The sequence below is a fragment of the Rhipicephalus microplus genome, chromosome 9, assembly GCF_043290135.1.
Source record: "Rhipicephalus microplus isolate Deutch F79 chromosome 9, USDA_Rmic, whole genome shotgun sequence".
Taxonomy (NCBI): domain Eukaryota; kingdom Metazoa; phylum Arthropoda; class Arachnida; order Ixodida; family Ixodidae; genus Rhipicephalus; species Rhipicephalus microplus.
The window spans coordinates 49,558,965-49,578,648 of NC_134708.1; the positions used below are offsets into that span (position 1 = coordinate 49,558,965).

General features: G+C 43.0%; 2 protein-coding genes and 1 long non-coding RNA gene across 3 annotated transcripts; 1 reads left to right on the forward strand and 2 right to left on the reverse strand.

Annotated features, from left to right (window-relative positions):
• Nucleotides 1-1,654: 1,654 nt before the first annotated feature.
• LOC119185272 (uncharacterized) lies at nt 1,655-3,607 on the reverse strand. Its single transcript, XM_075873614.1, has 2 exons — nt 2,848-3,607; nt 1,655-2,266 (listed from the first exon to the last, which is right to left on the reverse strand). Exons 1-2 carry the CDS (start codon nt 3,422-3,424, stop codon nt 1,842-1,844), a joined length of 1,002 nt encoding a protein of 333 aa, XP_075729729.1. The 5' UTR covers nt 3,425-3,607; the 3' UTR covers nt 1,655-1,841.
• Nucleotides 3,608-3,658: 51 nt separating this feature from the next.
• On the forward strand, nt 3,659-6,677 carry LOC142771758 (uncharacterized). The gene is made up of 2 exons (XR_012886123.1): nt 3,659-3,989; nt 4,085-6,677. It is a non-coding gene; the product is annotated as an uncharacterized LOC142771758 (long non-coding RNA).
• Nucleotides 6,678-9,827: 3,150 nt separating this feature from the next.
• On the reverse strand, nt 9,828-18,961 carry LOC142771752 (uncharacterized). The gene is made up of 2 exons (XM_075873617.1): nt 18,938-18,961; nt 9,828-15,618 (listed from the first exon to the last, which is right to left on the reverse strand). The coding sequence occupies exon 2, from the start codon at nt 15,509-15,511 to the stop codon at nt 14,702-14,704; it is 810 nt and encodes a 269-aa protein (XP_075729732.1). The 5' UTR covers nt 15,512-15,618; nt 18,938-18,961; the 3' UTR covers nt 9,828-14,701.
• Between the last annotated feature and the right edge of the window lie 723 nt (nt 18,962-19,684).

Genomic DNA, 19,684 nt, shown 5'->3' on the forward strand with positions numbered 1-19,684 from the left:
TCGAGAGCGGCTCTTCGAAAAACATCCAAAACGAATGGTAGACGTGTGATTTGGCTGTCAAATTTAGTTGAAAAGACGATAACATCGTCTAAGTAACATAAGCAGATGGAGCACTCATATCCTCGTAGAAAATAGTTCATCATGCTCTCGACAGTTGCCGACGCATTACATAGTTTGAACAGCATCACTTTGAACTGGTAGAGGTCGTCGGGCATGACAAAAGCGGTTTTTTCACGATCCATGGGGTCGACGAAAATTTGCCAATAGCCAGACCGAAGGGCGATAGACGAAAAGTATTGAGCACCATGGAGGCAATCGAGGGCGTCATCAATCCGAGGCAAAGGGTAGACATCTTCATGAGTGACATTGTTTAAATGGTGATAGTCCACGCAAAAGCGCCAGCTGCCATCCTTCTTTACAACGTGCACGACGAGGAGGCCCAGGGGCTAGATGATGGTTCTATAACGTCTTCAGTAATAATTTTGTCGACTTAATTCTTATAAAATACTTAAAATACCTAATTTACTTAAAATAATTTGTAAATTCTTAAAATACTTTAACCAATAAATACTTATTCTTAATAATGAGTTATGCACAAGCTAATCCAGACTTTCTAATTTTATTTCTTGGATTGAAGTAGCAATCAAAAGTTTACAGAAAAAAACTCTGCAAGAGAAGGTGATCTAATCAAATGTAGAATTGCCTTTTTGATTAAACTCTATACTTCTCATTACTGAAGAAAACTCGACCCGCCATGATGTCCCAGCAGTTATGGCGCTCGACCAAAGGTTGCGGAATCAAATCTGGGCAGTGACAGCCGCATTTTGAATGGAGGCAGGAATGTCATCTGAAGGCACTTGATAAATTCCTAGGGATAATCACTTTTCTCTAAACTCAACAGCCAAGGAATGTAAAAACTTTTTGAGGCACCTTAGCCTTTTAATTCCTGAACTATGACACTGCCAAAGAAAAATTTGTTGGCTTATTTTCAGCTCTGCAAAGCAACCTTGCATTCATTCTGCAGCTAAATCATCTAAAACTCAACTTTAATGCATACTTTTAGGCATGTCGCAAATTGATGACATGTATTCGCGACATGCTTGCATGCATGCACACACAAAATACACACACCGCTTGCATGGCGAGAAAAAATGAAGTGAGAGACATTGCGCATGCACCATGCTTTCCACTATCAGCTACATAACACCTGGTTTAGGCATTAAATTCTTTACACAAGGCTGTGCTAGATTTTTCCTGCTGAAAGCTACCTTCCTGGTGAGTACTTCACAAACGACGTTAAAGGCAGCACACTTTTTTGACTTGCTTGGTCAGAGTTTTCCGGTATATCCCAAATTCGTGACACACTTCATTAAAGGGTTTCATAAAAGATCACCTTTTAGCAGAATTGATCAGTTGTGTAACCTCTACATTAGAAATACTGGCACCCCTGCCCTTCTGGGCTTCATTGGGATGAAGTCTGGAGATGTGGCGACGGAGAACACTTCTCTGTGAAAAAGTTGCATTGCAATGGCTACAGGAATACGGACGCTCTCCTGTGTGGGAATGTATGGAGTCTTTGAGGCTGGTTTTCCGTTTAAAAGATGCATCACAATAAACACATGAGTAAGGCCGCTCTCCTGTGTGGGTTCGCATATGTTGCTTGAGGTTGCATCTATGGGAAAAAGAGGCATCACAGTGGCCACAGTTAAAAGGACATTCGCCGGTGTGGGTGCGCATGTGCTGTTTGAGGGTGTGGCTCAGCCCAAAGGCTGCGTCACATTGGTCACAGGAAAACGCTCTCCAGTGTGGGTGCGTACTACGTGTCCCTTGAGGTCAGGCTTTCAAAAAAATGATGCATTGCAGAAGAGACAGGAGAAAGGACGCTCTCCTGCGTGGGTGCACATGTGCTGCTTCAGGTTACATTTCTTTGAAAAGGATTTAACACAGCAAAAGGGACGCTCTCCTGTGTGGGTGGGCAAGTGTTTCGTCACGCTCCATTTCACTGAAAAGGACGCATTGCACTGGGTGCAGGAGAAAGGACGCTCCCAGGTATGGGTGCCAATGTGCTCTGTGAGGCGGACTTTCACAACAAAAGTAGCCGGGCAAAGGTGACACTGGAAGGGACGCTCCCCTGTGTGTTGGCGAAGGTGCACATTCATGTGTCCTTTATCCGTGGTCGTATAGGCACACTGCCGGCAGGAATGCAGTCCATCTTCTACACACACAAGCAAATGGTACTGGTCACGGGATTTCACAGAAACGGAACCTGCATAGCCACAGGAAGCACAGCAAGGCAATGCAAATTATAGATCCCACAACATACATATAACTAGACTTGAGCAGCGAAATAACAAGAGTTGCTGCACTTATAAATAAGTGTGTCTGATGACCTTCACCATTGCGAATGTGTTACTTTAACACACCAGTACATTGATTCAGAACATGCCTCATACAAGTTGCCGTCTGTCTATGCACAGATACTTAATCGATGCAAGTACCACCAAATTTGAATGTCAGTGCACCAAAATAGGAAAATGTGTCTCTGTAAAGAATATAATATTTAGTTTTACGCGGCTCACGAAATTCGGAATAGCTTCGGACATTCACACTAGCTACACCCCTACACCGAGGAACTATGTCTAAATAGATATTCGCTTTTAGTATTTCGCCTACACCAAAATGCGACCACTGCCGCCGATCTAGAACGCACGTTCGCACACTAACCCATCAAACTAATTATTAGTGTTTCAAGTACACGTCTCTATATAACCGAGCAGATGAAAACAAAGAGGAACTCCTCGGTTTATTATATTCATGCCAAAGATAACCAAATAAGGTGTACGTTACCTTCACAGAGAGTAACTGTATTCGCATCATGTCCATCATCAACACTCGGCTTCTCGTCTACTAATGCCAAAACTTCATTCGCATTATGCCTGTGATCAACGATCGGCTTCAAGTCCACTGTAACTTCATTGGCATAGTGTCCGTGATCAACACACGGATCCACGTCCTCTGTAACTTCATTCCCATGGAGCCCATGATCATAACTCGGCTTGTTGTACACCAATGCGATAACTTCATTCGAATAATGTCCGTGATTAACTAACGGCTTCAAGTCCACCGTAACTTCCTTCGCATAATGTTCGTGATCAACACTCGGCTTCACGTCCGACGCATATTCATTCGCATAATGCTCATGGTCAATGTTCGGCTTCACGTCCGTCGTAACATCGTTCGCATAATGTCCGTGATCAACAGTAGGAATCACGTCTACCGCAACTTCATTCGCATAATGATTTTCGTCAACCAAGCCTTCAACACTCGGTTTCACATCATTCACTGCACTAGTCGCTGCCAGAATGCCGTCCATTGCACCATCGCCTTCTCTAGTTAGGAGGCTATGAACTATAGAGAAGGCCATTATTGCGCAAGTTTCACCTAGAGGACGTCGCCCGTCGCGGTTTCACTTTACGCAGCGGTCAGGAATGAAGTTACCACTCAAACCTTGAACAACTAATGCAAATAACACCAGGATAACACATTCAAAAGTCCCAGATCTGCGAGACGCATAGGTAGCATAGTTTTCTGGCTATTATTGGCTATATTTCTTTTTTCGCGGTTGTCAATGATGATGGATGTTGCCAAAAATACTCTCTACTGGGTTTTCACGTATCAAGCTAACTAAATGAAAGAAATTTTTTTTCAAAAAATGTCGTTTTTGGTGTTTGCTTATGTTGAATTCTTGTCATTTTTGGTGAACAGAGATTCTGTGGATACACTTTTATGGCAAAGATGCACGCAAACAGACCACTGGTCAATTACGAAACCAAAACTGTAAGTGCTTTGTGTACGGATTAGTTTAATGAGTAGTATTTTGTTGGTTACTAAACAGCAATCATATCAAGTGCTCAAGATGTCATAATGATCTACTTGCATCGTCAACGCGTAACATGGTACAGGTGTTGTTCACGCTCAAGGACACGTTTGTGAGTCTGTGTGAACCATCAAACTTAATCAATTGCTTTGTTAAATGATGTACCCTGTCGTTCTCTCTTCAACGGCCCTCTACAGTATCTTGCAGTGCTTGTCTACGGCCCACGGCCACCTGGACCGGGCCAGAGAACACCTACCTGTTCACCAGGCGGCCGTGAGCGGCGCTTGAAAGATGAGAGGGTCGCGTAGTGTATGGATCCCCACCCCCACTCTCTCTCTCTTTTTTTTGTAGTAGGTCGTCTCACACATCCTCCTCAATCGTTTTTTTTTTTTTTTTCATTTGCCTTTAGCTAGGGATATTTGTACGCCTGTATTTTTATTAATGCTAAGCCACCGTACACGCGGCATAGAGTTTCATGCACGCGCACCACTTCATCATCACATAACATCATTTTGTGAAAAATTGTGATTTTACTCAAGCAGGTTTATATAAACATTAACATCCTTAATTTGAGTATGGCCCCAAGGGCCATTATATGACGCCAAACGCCTACGTCTTTTCTTTTGCGGTCTGTTGATTGTCGAAAAGTACTAGGTGTTGTCTTGTGGTCCTGTAGGCAGTCGCCAGAGAATGCAGGCCACGCGCTCACGTGTTCCCTTTCATAAAGGAAGACATTGTACATTTGTATGTCATTTCAATTATGGCTGTTAAAAATAAAGAAGTGGTACAGGGGCTTGTGAAGAGGCGCGAGAGACTCGGAGAATACGAACTAAGCAAGAAGGCGAAGCTAGCACTGACAGAGTAAACATCGCCGTTTAGAGTAGAGACAACGGGTCCTTGTTCTTAACAATAACAGAAGCACATTTGATATTTTTAGAGAAATGCAGATTGAGCCTGGCCCTGACATTGGAAAAGCATGCCGCACGAATTATTAGCACCGCAGCGCTGCTTTAAAGTGTCTAGTCCTGATACTGATGCTGTAAAACCACACACACACACGCACACACACATATATATTGTACCGAAGCATAGTGGCGCCAGCTCTGTGCCAGCGTGAAAGAAGACGTTGACGTCCATGTGTGGCTCGTGTTTGCCGGGTTCCTGCCTGTACCAGCATGTTGCGGCTAACGTTTCTCGAATAATAACCTGTGTTTTTACGCAACCTTGCTCGTTGCATTTGATGGAAACGTGCTGGGTAACGTCCTGGAGCTCGGCAGCCGTAAGCTACCATCTCAGTCCGCGATGACCGAGCTCGTCGATCCCCCACAAGGCTCTTCCACGCTGCCACCTGTCATGTGTTCTTGTACTTTGTCTGCGTGACCCACCAGTATACAACGGCGCTGAAGATCAAGATGTCGAGGACTGGCTAGCAGATTACGAGCATGCCAGCGCGATTAACAAGTGGGATGACCCAGCGAAGCTGACTCATGTCATCTTCTACTTGACGGATTTGGCCAACCTGTGGTTCACCAACCACCAAGCCGACATCACCACCTGGTCGGTTTTCAAAGAGGCCGTCACCTCGTTTTTCGGTCGTCCAGCCATGCGTAAGCTTCGCGCTGAACTGGGCCTGCGGGGACGATTTCAGCGAATTGGTGAGAGCTTCACGAGCTACATTGAGGATGTGATCAGCCTCTGCAGGCGAGTTGATGCGAGGATGAAGGAGGCTGACAGAATAAAGAATATATGTAAAGGCATTGATGACGACGCTTTTCATATGCTTGTCGCCAAAGATCACAGACCGTCACTGCCGTGATTCAGCTATGTCAAAGTTTCGATGAGCTGCGCAAGCTACGAATTTCTACACGTCGCGCTAATACGGAAACAGCTTATATTTCGGCTTTGGAGTGCAAAAGCAGTGGCCCCGGCTACAGCGTGTTAATGCCTCAAATTCAACAGTACATCCGAAAGGAAGTTGCTCGACAGCTCTTTCTTGTCGCCACCATCAACGAGACCCCCACAACACTGGACCACTCACTTCGCTGTGCTATTCAGGCGCAAGTTGCCGAGGCTCTCCCTTCGCCCGCGTCCCCAATATCAGTGGCTGCATCGCTGACTTATGCGGAAGCCGTCCGCCGACCTCCTGCCGAACCGCCGCTCCCTTCATACGGTCCAGCCACCAACTACTACAGGTCCCCAGTTTTGGTTTATCCAGTAAATCGGCCCTTTCTACCACCTCGAGCACCAGTAAACTCTTGGCGTACTCCGGATAACCGGCCCATCTGCTACAACATTGGTATTTTAGGACATGTCGCGCGTTACTGTCGTTGCCGTGGATTCTATTTTAATGATGTTCAGCATTCTGGCAACATACCTCGGCAATCAGAATCGCATGTGACACCCGATTCACATGACCTCCGCTCACGTCGACCAGACTTCAGCCGACGTCGATCTCCTTCACCCCGTCTTCAGTCTCTTTCCCCCATGCTTCGCCGTTCCAACCATGCCCAGGAGGAAAACTAGCTGTTGCAGTTCCTGAGGCAAGAGCTGCACCACCGATGAAATTTCCAAGGCCTCATCTTTTGCCCCCTAACGAGATTGCCGTTTTTGTGGACGGTTTCTCCACAACTGCTCTTGTCGACACAGGTGCCGCTATTTGTATAATCAGTGAAGTGTTATGCCGCAAACTGAACAAAGTGACGACTCCACTGGTTGAAATTTCTTTACGCACAGCGAGTTTGCAACAGGTCCAACCTTCTGCCACATGCACTGCTCGTGTTGTGATTAAAGGAGTGCTTTACATCGTTGAATTTGTCGTCCTTCTGCATTCGTCTCATGAAATCATCCTGGGATGGAACTTTCTTTCAGCTAATCATGCGGTTAATAATAATGAGATGTAACAGACAATAGTGCATATATATATATATGTATATATATATATATATATATATATATATATATATATATATATATATATATATATATATATATATATATATATATATATATATATATATATATATATATATATATATATGTGTGTGTGTGTGTGTGTGTGTGTGTGTGTGTGTGTGTGTGTGTGTGTGTGTGTGAGTGTGTTGTCGCTTGAGAAAAGACACGCAGTATAAGGATACATGATGGAGCTGGCCGCAAATATTGAGAATTTTATCCCTCCTGGTCATCTTAAGTTGTGCCCATTTCGAACCATTTTTGTTTTCTCGGAAATCATATTTTCAGGTATTTTTCGGTAAGCGAACAGTCGTACCTCTATTGCAAGTAGTCATATTTATTACAGCTTTGCACACTTTCTTATATAGGCGTGCAAGATCGTGTCCAAAGATTGAATATGACATATGTGGTCTGTGATATGGCTGCGAAGGTGCCCCAGTGTATGGTATGTATGGTACACCCCATACACCAGGGCCTCACGAACTCATGAAGTTGTTAAGGCGTGGGTGGCCTCTCCTGTTGGCAGTGTAGTGCTGGGAAATCGTTATCAGAAAAAAAAAGGAGAGAGAAAAGAAGGAAAGACAAAAAAAGCGCGGAATGTTAAATTCGGGGTCAGCGCACGGTGAATGTGTTGTGTATGGTATCGTCATCGGTCTCATGCTGTGATATACAGGTTTTGTGTACATACAACAAAAACATAGCATTGCCTCCTGATTCCAGTTCTTTAGTGTTGCTTCGTAACACGCTCGCTCACAAGAAACATCTCACAACTTACGTCACCACAACTTCATCTTCAATGCCTGTTGCACCATGCTCCATTTTGTTTCACAATCAGCATGGATGCTTTTCATAATTGTGGTGCAAATGAATGCCACTTTCGATGATCAGCATAAAAGCTTTCAGTATATTTATTTACATTACAGTGGTGTAGGCAGAAATTTTTTCAGGTGGGTTAAACCAAGCTTGATGTATGTGCGTGAATTTTTGTGTGCGTGTATACTGAGTCCACTATGAAAGTAATGCCCATGATTTTATTCTGACACAACTATTCATCCAAGTGGTCAAAATTTCCAGAGCCCTCCGCTACGGCGTCTCTCATAATCATATGGTGGTTTTGGGATGTTAAACCCCACATATCAATCTATCAATCAAACAACTGTCCATGGCAATGTGGAAAATAACAAAGAAAAAAGAGTGCCAAATTCTGACAGGATAAAGTATAAAGAAGGCAACACTTGACTTCTTTCTTTATCTTGTGTGCTGTGGCAATTCCGTGCTTTATTTTCTCTGTAGTAAGTATGAACCAACTACATACCCCAAGCCTAAACCTTAGCAAGTGTGGTAAAATTGGTCGGGCAATGTGTTGGGGGGTCTGGCCTTCTTGCACAGTCAGTCCCTAGTATACTCCTGGCAGTGCGAGCAGAAAGACATGCGTCTGAGTCAAACTCATTTTTTTACCATTTAACATGGCATGACGGAGCATTTGATGGAACAGCAATACGCTATCAAGTTTTACGTGAAGCTTGAAAAGAATCTAACTGACACAATCCAGATGCTTCAAGAGGCCTTGAAGAATTACTGCATTTTAAGCTTACAGCTTGGGAGGTGGCACAAGGCATTTAAGGAAGGCTGGGAGGAGGTCTCCGACGAATTACATTCTGGATACCCAACAATTCGCCCTAGAAAGCATGCATGAACGAGTGTCGCATCAAAACAATACTCATTGCCATCTTGAACACCCCAAGAATCACCCATTTTGAGTTTGTACTACAGTATTAAACTGTTAACTGGGACTTTTACCTGGAAGTGCTCAAGACTGAAAAATCGGGTGTCGCGTGTGAGGGCTGGCATCAAAGAGATGGTCAAGCTCCACCATGACAACGCCCCTAGCTACCTGTATTTCATCATTGCCAACTTCCTGGGCTGCAGCAAACCCTCCTGCGCATAGTTTGTCCCTTACAGTCCCCGACTTGGTCCCGTACATTTTTCAAATGCAAAGCTTTTTTCAGTCACACAATGTAGCAGATCGCGCATTGGCGGCGCCGTCCACACCCCCACTGCCCATGCTCGCGTCTCATGCTGGCCCAGGAAGACACCCGCAGAAGACACACACCGGACGTTCGGCAAGCCTAGCATGCGCAGTGGGGGTGTGGACCCCTTCCCCGTACACTTTTGTCTCAAATGCAGGCAGTATGTATGTATAAGCGCTGAGAGCGCGTTCGGAATTCAATCGAGGGTGTCTTTACTTGGCTTTCGCTTGACTTGACGCTTTGCTTAAATATAGTTGATGCGATGGAAGCAACAGTACCTTTAACCAATAGTGACACTCAACCCATCATCACACCACTCGTTGAACACTTCTCCTTCAATCAACAAAAAATAATAGTAAAAAAATGAAGTATAAAAATTAAGCATCCCCAAACCATACCCAACTAAACAACATTAACGTGATACCTCCAACACTCTGCGACGCATTTACTTGAGTACTCCCCGTGGGCAGTTTTTTTTTGCTATTGTTTGTTTGTTTTCCTGACTTTTGAAAGAGCTGAGAGTAAAGCTTTGTAAGAATGTGGAAAACATCCAAAAGCAGGTTACAATGTTCTTCAGTGACTTTCGTCCCGCGGATTTTCACGGTGTCTTCCACGCATGGCAGACATCTCTCCGTAATTGTACTGATGCAGGGAAGAGCAATTAATGAATTTGCAGCAAGTGACAGAGCAGAAGTTTCTTGGAGTGACGTTTAATGAATAGTTAAGCTGGAACGTGCATATTAGCCAACTATGTGTAGGCTTATCAAAAAGCTTTGGTATTATGTACAGAATTTCTAAACTGATTCCCCTATGGCTGAAACAACAGCTATACAATTGCCTTTTTTATTTTAAGCTGTGCTATGGAGCTCTGGTGTGGGGAACAACTACCAAAACTAACTACAAGAAACTTGTACTTCTACAAAAAAAGGGTTCTCTGCATATACTGCAAACACCAAGGAAATTACGCAAACTTGAGGACAGCACCTTTATTTCAAAGATATCATATGCATCGTGCCGATCAAGTCTGTTATATGAAAATATTGCAAATCATATACAGCAGAAAACTGTATGAGCCCAACGAACGAGCTAGACAACACACTTATCCGATCTGCCAAATCTTACGCCGTCCACAACAAACCAGAACAAATTATGGTAAACAAACTTTTACCCATCAAACAACTTGCATATTAAACAAATTAGAACATAAGTTTAATTTTGACTGTACAGAAAAAGCATTTAAGGTACAAGTTAAAGAAGTGCTAATACAGGAAAACATACTTTTTGATGGATCCCAAAAAATACTGATGTTAGCAATGATAGTAGTCGGGCCATGGCAATCTTGTACTGCATGCATTTTATTAACTATAAAATATAATGGTATCACATGTCTCTAATGTTCTAGTCTGATTCTTTCCAGAGTGATTGTTATTTAGGTATGTTATGTAGTAAGTATGTTTCAAGATTTGTATAATCAGTCAGATTCAATGTAACATGATACTTTTCTCAGCTATTCTTTGCTCTGTTGCTTCTTTTGTTTCATGAAGGTCTGGATGCCGTGAAAGCAGTTTTTTATTTTTTTGATGTACGAACTGTGTACAAGGGTGTTGGGTCCTCTGTCAGGCTATATGCCTTTAGCCCCAACATCCTTTTGTTTCTTGTGTCTTGTACAAGAAAACAATAAAATAAATTTTGAAAATTGAATTGAAATTTAAAATCAAGAGTTCGATAAAAGCCCATAATGTTAGGATGATGCTAATTAAGAAAAAAAAAATGACAAAAAAACTTTCCGATTTCCCCATAGAAGCCTTGTTCACCAACCATTGTGAACAAGACATCCGTATAGAAGCCAAAAGATCATTTTCTTTCAGGCCTTTATTTGGTGCGCTTCGTTTTTCTGGTGGAAGAATTTCAACCATTGGTACAGGAGCAATAAATAAATGAATTTTTTTCTCAGAAAATGCACATCTTTTTTGTGATAGACCCTACATATACACATCCACTATATAGAAACTTTGACAAATATAAATGTCCACCTCTGACCCCATGGCTATGCCAGTGTTACATCAGCATGATTACTTTTTTTTTTGTAGACTATGAATTTAAACATCCAAACATCACTCAGGAAACATCAACTCACCACTGCAAAACTAAAAGTACAACAAAAAAAATCAAGAACAGTTATATCTGATACATGTCTTATTTCATTCTTGGTATTTTTATTCATGTGTTTCATGCTTATTCTACTTAATTAGTTGTGCACAGACAAATCCAGACTTTCTAATTTTATTTCTTTGATTGAAGTAGCAATCAATAGTTTACAGGAAAAATCTGCAAAAGAAGGTGGTCTAATCATGTGTACAATTACCTTTTTGATCAAACTCTGTACTTTTCAACACTAAAAGGACCTTGACCCCCCCATAGTGTCCTAGCGGTTATGATGCTCGACTGCTCAACCAAAGGTTGTGGAATGAAATCTGGGCTGTGACAGCAGCATTTCCAATGAAGGCAAAAATGCTAGTGGCCCGTGTACTTAGATTTAGGCACACTATAAGGAACCTTAGGTAATTGAAATTTCCGAAACCCTCCACTACAGTGTCCGTCATTATCACATTTTGATTTTGCTACATACTCTCCCATCCCTCTGAAAAAAAAAAAAAAAAAAGCCTGCAAGAACCTAGAGCATCATTCGGGAAACGTGCTTGCTTACCGTTGTGCAAATGAATTACGGGATTTCAGGTTCAACGAGCATGCTCATATGCATGTGTGAACATGAGCAAGGCAATTTATTTCCAGTGCTTAGCACCATAGCACTGGAAACTTTCACACACCCCACTTTTATGGCATACCGACTTTCAACTTCCTGGATTATCTGCAATGTTATCTGAAGGCACTTAAGAAATTCCTATGGATAATCACTTCTCTCTGAACTCAAATGCCAAGGGATGTAAAACCTTTTCGAGGCACCTTAGCCTTTTAATTTCTGAATTATGACACTGCCAAACAAAGAAATTTTTTCTTATTTTCAGCTCTGCATAGCAACCTTGCATTGATTCTGCAGCTAAATCATCTAAAATTCAACTTTAATGGATAATCTTAGGCATGTCGCAAATTCATGACATGCCACAGAGGCAAGAATCTCACAACAAAAAACATACTTCAGAACTTCATAATGGTCATCTGCTACCACTAGAATGCATACACACACAAAATAACAAGACTGAACTTGCGTTACTCAGGGGATCAAAAATGAAGTGAGAGATGTTGCGCATGCAGTTTTCGCGGATCATATCATACCCGCTCAGTAAACGCCAACTGGCAGATATTCAAAAACACGATACTTAACTTAGAAAAACAGTATATTCCAACCATTCGCGTAAAATCAGATTCCACAAATCATTGGTTCAACAAACAACTGAAAAGTCTTTCAAATAAAAAGAAACGTCTTTATAGGACTGCCAGTCAATGCGATAACCCTTTGACATGGGAAAAATATCACCTGTGCGCAAAAAAGTATCTTACGGAACTACAAAAAGCCAAAGATAAATATTTTTCATGTAACCTACTATCTATCCTCCACTCAAATCCCACTAAATTCTGGCGCATGCTCTCTCACAAAAATCAAAGTACCAACATAGATCTTCTAGACCCAGACGGAGAACCAATAGACGCAAAACACGTTGCCTCCCCTCAAATGATTACTTTTCATCAGTATTTTCTACCCCTAACATTACACAGTCAACACGAATACTTACCCGTTCCCCCGGCGCTGTATCCCCCGAAATAGCATTTAACCCTGAAGGAATCGCTAAACTAATCACCGGTCTTAAGATATCTTCAGCGCCAGGTTTTGACCAAATAACCCCCAAACTTTTAGTTAACACCATCACAGTGGTTAGTCAGATTCTTTGCCTCATCTTCATGCAGTCCCTTGCAACAAGCGAAATTCCAGACGATTGGAAGATAGGCCGAATAGTAGCCGTCTTCAAAACAGGAGAGCGAACGAATCCAGCAAACTACCGCCCTATTTCCCTGACAAGCATTCCCTCTAAATTACTAGAACACATTATATCTTCTCACATCGCGACTCACCTTGAATCAATAAATTTCTTCTATAATCACCAGCACGGTTTCCGAAAGCACTTCTCATGCGAGACCCAATTAGCCGAGTTTACACACGACCTACTAAAAAGCATGGATGATAACCTGCAGATTGATGCCATATTCCTAGACTTTTCCAAAGCTTTTGATCGCCTACCACACAACTTATTACTTAGCAAAATTAATTCCCTTGGCATTGCACAGAATATTGTCTCCTGGATTAAACACTTCCTCTCCAACCGTAAACAATTCACCTCTGCTAATAATCATAACTCCTCTAAAACTCACGTATCATCAGGCGTCCCTCTGGGTGCGGGCTTATCACCTCTTCTATTTTTAATATTCATAAACGACCTGCCAACAAACATTCAAACAAAACTTCGACTATTTGCAAATGACTGTGTCATATACTCCCCCATTCACAACTTTGAAAACAGTACTAAACTACAGCAAGACCTCGACACAGTTGCGCTATGGTGCCAAGACTCATCAATGCCGTTAAATCTAACCAAATGCAAATCGATGTCATTTTCCCGTAAACGCACCACTGTTCATCATACCTACTTTATCAATTCGCTTCCTCTCGATTCGGCTTCGTCATACAAGTATCTCGGAGTGCACATGTACCCATCTCTTTCATTTGCACCGCATGTACAGTCCATCTGCTCAGACGCTCTGCGTACGCTTGGTTTTCTGCGCCGTAACCTCAAATCAGGATCTTCTGACGTTAAAAAACTAGCATACTTAACATATGTACGGCCAAAGCTCGAATACGCATCGTCCATTTGGAATCCATCCCAGGTATACCTCGTTAGCGAACTAGAAGCAGTTCAAAACCGCGCTGCCCGCTTTATAACCTCACAGTACTCCAGAGAAATCAGCGTCACCGCCCTAAAACAATCAATTGAACTGCCATCACTCGCGTCGCGCCGCCTCATCTCGCGCCTATGCCTCCTCCACAGTTTCTTTTTCCGACCCCAATCAAGACACAAACTTTTACAGCCCCCAAACAGAACTTCTTTCCGCATTAACCATTCAAACCCCATTGCACGAATCAACGGCCGTACATCCCCAATGAACGACTGCTTTTTCCCCCAAGCAATAACACTTTGGAATCGCCTTCCCGACACCATTGTTGCCACACCCGACCGCACATCATTCCGCGCCAAATTGAAATCCCACTTTGATTCTACCCATTAACCCGTGGCTGTAAATATATTCTACCAACATACTGCATATATAATTTGCTTGTGCCTAGTTGTTTGTACTCTAATTCCCAGCCAAAGCGTTTCTTTTGTGTGTTATTTGATTCATTTTTGTTGTCATTTTTGACCAAACTACCATATTAGAACTGTACTGTTTATAATAATTTGTTCAACTTGAATTATACACACTCACAGCGTATTTTTTGCCCCCCTTTATGTAATGCCCTCGGGCCTTTAAGGATGCAATAAATGAATGAAATGCATCGTGCTTTCCACTATCAGCTACATAACACCTGGTTTAAGCTATAAATTCTTTGCACAAGGCTATGCTAGATTTTTCCTGCTAAAAGCTACCTTCCTTGTGAGTACTTCACAACCGGCGTTAAAGGCGGCACACATTTCTTGACTTGCTTGGTCAGAGTTTTCCAGTATATCCCACATTCGCAACACACTTCAGTGAAGGGTTTCATAAAAGTTCACCTTTTAGCAGAATGAATCAGTTGTGTAACCTCCACATTAGAAACACTGGCACCCCTGCCCTTCTAGGCTTCATTGGGATGAATTCCTGAGATGTGGCGACTGAGGGAGCTTTTCTTTGAAAAAGATGCATTGCAATGGGTACAGGAATATGGACACTCTCCTGTGTGGGTACGTATGTGGTCTGTGAGGCTGATTTTCCTTCTAAAGGATGCATCACAGTGAACACAGGAGTAAGGGCGCTCTCCCGTGTGGGTGCGCATATGTTGCTTGAGGCTGTTTCTATGGGAAAAAGACGCATCACAGTGGCCACAGGAAAAGGGACGTTCGCCGGTGTGGGTGCGCATGTGCTGCTTGAGGGCGTGGCTCAGCCTAAAGGCTGCGTCACATTGGTCACAGGAAAACGGGCGCTCTCCAGTGTGGGTGCGTACGTGTCCCTCCAGGTCAAGCTTTCGTGAAAATGATGCATTGCAGAAGAGACAGGAGAAAGGACGCTCTCCTGTGTGGGTGCGCATATGTTGCTTGAGTTTGCTGCTGGATGTGAAGGATGCATTGCACTGGCCACAAGAAAAGGGTCGCTCTATTATGCGGTTGGGCATATGGGTGCGCATGTGCTGCTTTAGGTTACCTTTCTGTGAAAAGGATTTACTGCAGTGAACACAGCAAAAGGGACGCTCTCCTGTGTGGGTGCGCAAATGTTTCGTCAGGCTCCATTTCACTGAAAAGGACCAATTGCACTGGGTGCAGGAGAAAGGACGCTCTCCGGTATGGGTGCGAATGTGCTTTGTGAGACAGACTTTCTCAACAAAAGTAGCCGGGCAAAAATGACACTGGAAGGGACGCTCCCCTGTGTGCCGGCGAAGGTGCACATTCATGTGTCCTTTATCCGTGGTCGTATAGGCACACTGCCGGCAGGAATGCAGTCCATCTTCTACAGACACAAGCAAATGGTACTGGTCACGGGATTTCGCAGAAACGGAACCTGCATAGCCACAGGAAGCACAGCAAGGCAATGCAAATCATAGATCCCACAACATACATATAACTAGACTTGAGCAGCAAAATAACAAGAGTTGCTGCACTTATAAATAAGTGTATACGATAACCTTCACCATTGCAAATGTGTTACTTTAACAAAGCAGTACATTGATTCAGAACATGCCTCATACAAATTGCGATCTACCTAAGCACAGATACTTAATCGATGCAAGTACCACCAAACTTGAATATTACTACACCAAAATAGGAAAATGTGTCTCTGTAAAGAATATAATATTTAGTTTTACGCGGCTCAGGAAATTCAGACTAGCTCAAGAAATTCAGAATAGCTTAGGAAATTCAGACTATCTAGAGCCCTCTACTGAGGACCTATGTTTAAGTACATGCGCCTGTCGTATTTCGTCCACACCGAAATGCGACCACTGCCGCCGATATTGAACGCATGTTCCCACACTAACCCATTTAACTAATTATTAGTTCATTGCATAAAAGCATCTATATCCCCGAGCAGAGGAAAGGCACTAAATAAAATATGAGAAACATTTAGTATGAAACAAACAGGACGACTACATATTATGCATTGATTGGACACTTTCTTGAATTTCACTGCTATAACGCGACTGCAATAATCCTGAGCCTAATGAAACAATCACCGCATCGGCTGAAAAGATTTGAGGCACTCCTCAGTTTATTATATTCGTGCCAAAGATAACCAAATAAGGTGTACGTTACCTTCACAGAGAGTAACTGTATTCGCATCATGTCCATCATCAACACTCGGCTTCTCGTCTACTAATGCCAAAACTTCATTCGCATTATGCCTGTGGTCAACAATCGGCTTCAAGTCCACTTCAACTTCAATGGCATAGTGCACGTGATCAACACACGGATCCACGTCCTCCGTAACTTCCTTCGCATAATGTTCGTGATCAACACTCGGCTTCACGTCCGACGTAAATTCATTCGCATCATGCTCATGCTCAATGTTCGGCTTAACGTCCGTCGTAACATCGTTCGCATAATGTCCGTGATCAACAGAAGGCTTCATGTCTACTGCAACTTCGTTCGCATAATGATTTACGTCAACCAAGTCTTCAACACTCGGTTTCACATCCGTCGATGCACTAGTCTGTGTCAGAATGCCGTCCATTGCACCAACGCCTCCTCTAGTTAAGAGGCTATGAAGTATAGAAAAGGCCATTATTACGCGCGTTTCACCTAGAAGATGTCGCGGCTTCACATTACCAACATTGCGCAGCTGTCACGACCAAAGTTACCACTCAAACCTTGAACAACACGAAGATAGCACATTCAAAAGTTCGCCCAGATCCATGGAAGTGACACCACAGAACACACGGAGGGAAAAAAAAAGGTAGGAGAGGCCCAGACACGAACCTTCCTCCCTTGGCCCAGACGTCACTTGTTTTCAAGCCGCGATGAAGCCGGAAGTCGGCCATATTGACTGGACAAGTTCTCCTCTCTTGTTTACATCCGCATGTAAAGCAGAAGGCACGACTCTCTCTCCAGCTCGGAAAGCACGTGAGCTGCGGCGATCCTAAACAAACGCCTCCTTGATTTCTTGTGCCTGCCGGATTATTGGCGGACACTTTGAAAGCGGCGGTCGTCGGAACTACGGTGGTGGCGTCACTCAAAAGTAGGGAAGTGTTTCTGTTCCCCCGGTGGCACGAACCATTTCGAGGCAAAACGGTTCGGTTCACCCAATAGCCGCTTAAAACCGGCTTGACTTGGCTTAAAGTGTATGAATAGATGGCGTTAGAATCGGTGTGTTAAAAAACGCTTTTCAGGCGATTTGGGCGTTCTTTATTCTGTGGTTCAGGTAGAGTTCCTCACTAGCTTGTGACACACAGTCTGTGGCTGGTTCATCGTATTCTAGTCGTGATGTTTTTTTCTCCGGTGTTGGTGTTGGATTGGACTGTAATCTGTTTGAAATGGCGAGAACCGCCTCTGCCCGTGGGGTCGTGGTCGCTTTCTGTTGTTAGAAAGTGATTCATACGCAAGTCGCTGCCGCTTTTCTTAATTCCTGGGATGTCGCCGTGCTTATCGAGCAGTTAACGTCATTCGCCCGAAGCACAGAAATAACAACTACCAGCCCGAAGTGTTTGCCACCAAATCTACAAGCAATGACCACGAGCATAAAATAAAGGCCTTTGGAACGCGATTTGTGAATATTGGTCTGATGCATGTACTACGCGGATGTATGGTAGGTGCATGCGTGTTGCTTGAGGACCGATCAAACAGCTGGTGTCACTTGGGAGGAAGTATGTACATACTGTGCCAACGCTTACATTGAAGCTTGTTCTCGCGTAAGTGCGCGAGATAGATACGGAATGCACAAGTTGGAATTAGAGAACGTTCTTGTCCGAGTGGCTTTATTAAGCAGTCGCAGATGATGGCAATTTGTTTGCTTAGCAGTGTGTGTTTAGATTGGGGTAACCAACAGTGAAGGTAGTTGTGTGTGGGTGAGGAAATTAGTTTTCTTTGTTGCGGTGCCTTCCAAACAAATCCGTTATTTCTTCTCTTCATTGCGTCGGTCTCTTGATGTGGCACTAAATTTTGCTCTGTGCTCTTCGTGACACTTCCTCTCGCTCTAGAATGCTCTAGTAAAAGTTGACGCTAAAGTTCAGCTGAAGTGTTTAAAGTTCCTTGCAGCTAACCACAGCAACATTTCTTTGTCTATGTGATCAGACGGACGCTCGTTACTTGGCATGCCTTTTATAACGCAAAACGTTTCTTTTTTTTTCATTTACTGAACAGTCCGGAAAAAATCGGGGACATTTGTCCCAACTGGGACAGCGCGGGCAAAGTCTTGGACAGTCCAGCGAAATTCGGGACGACTGGTAACACTAGTTTAGGCAAGTGTATAACAATGAAAAAAATGTAATAAAATAGAAATTTCATTGCTGGGAGCATTGTCGAGCTTCAATTGCTAACCCGTAAAGGTCTTTTTAAATGTTAACATTGCCGCAATACACCAGTGTCATGGGGTGAAGTGCTTGCAGTGTATTGCAGTAAAGCATACATTATGCGCGCGCGTGTGTGTGTGTGAAATGGAAGCGTAGCACTGCTATTAGGCCTAATGCGATGCGCCGTGCTTTGTATCATTACTGGTCATGCGACAGACGGCATCAGCACCAACTTCAACCTTTGTAAAAAGTCCATATGTTGCCCCCATAATTAATTTTTTAATTGTGGCAAGTGATTCACACTGCAGTAAACTTCTAGTATATCGCATGAATAATTTAAAATTGTTGCATGACCCCTAATAAAGAAGTGAAAGATACCTGTGACAAACTCCTTGGTACTCCAGATTTTGTGCCATCAGATATGTGCTCTAAAATGAAAATGATCATTATTAGTGAAATATATACTCAGGCTAGGTATTGAAGACGATTGTGCATGTTTTGCAAATTTCCTTTTAAAAGCTCATGCTTCACTTTATCGGGCTTTTTTTAGTTATTAAGAAAAATAGCTCCCCAAGAATGGTCTAAAATTAGACACACAGTTTGTCATGGGGCAAGTTGAGCTTAGCAAGAAAATGATTTATGAAAACCATTCTGTCGCATAACTAAGAGCAAGCTGGTTTCAGGAAACATGTTGACCTGAGATGATGGCACGTGTTCACACATCTTACAAAGGCTGCTTGTTGTTATAATGTGGCTGTAATTGGACAAATGTCTGTCATCAGGTGTGGAGATACATAGCATCTCTGATGATCAAATTTTTAAAGAATAGGTTTTCAGGGGATGCTAAAAACTTTTTTTGAAGGGTTGAGCATTAGAGAGCATTACTTTATTAAAGTCTCCAATTTCATTAGGTTAGCACTGAGGCTTGCAGGTATGTTAAATGAGCATGGTCACTTGAGTAACACTCAGAGGTCAATAATTATAGGGTGAACAGCAAGGTATGTATGAAACAGGATTATGCAAATTGCAGAAATAGACATAATGAAGTTGTCGAGAAGACTTTGTTAACAGTACATTTACAGGCTTCATGCAGAATTTGCTTTCCAGCAGGGTGCATTTACTTTC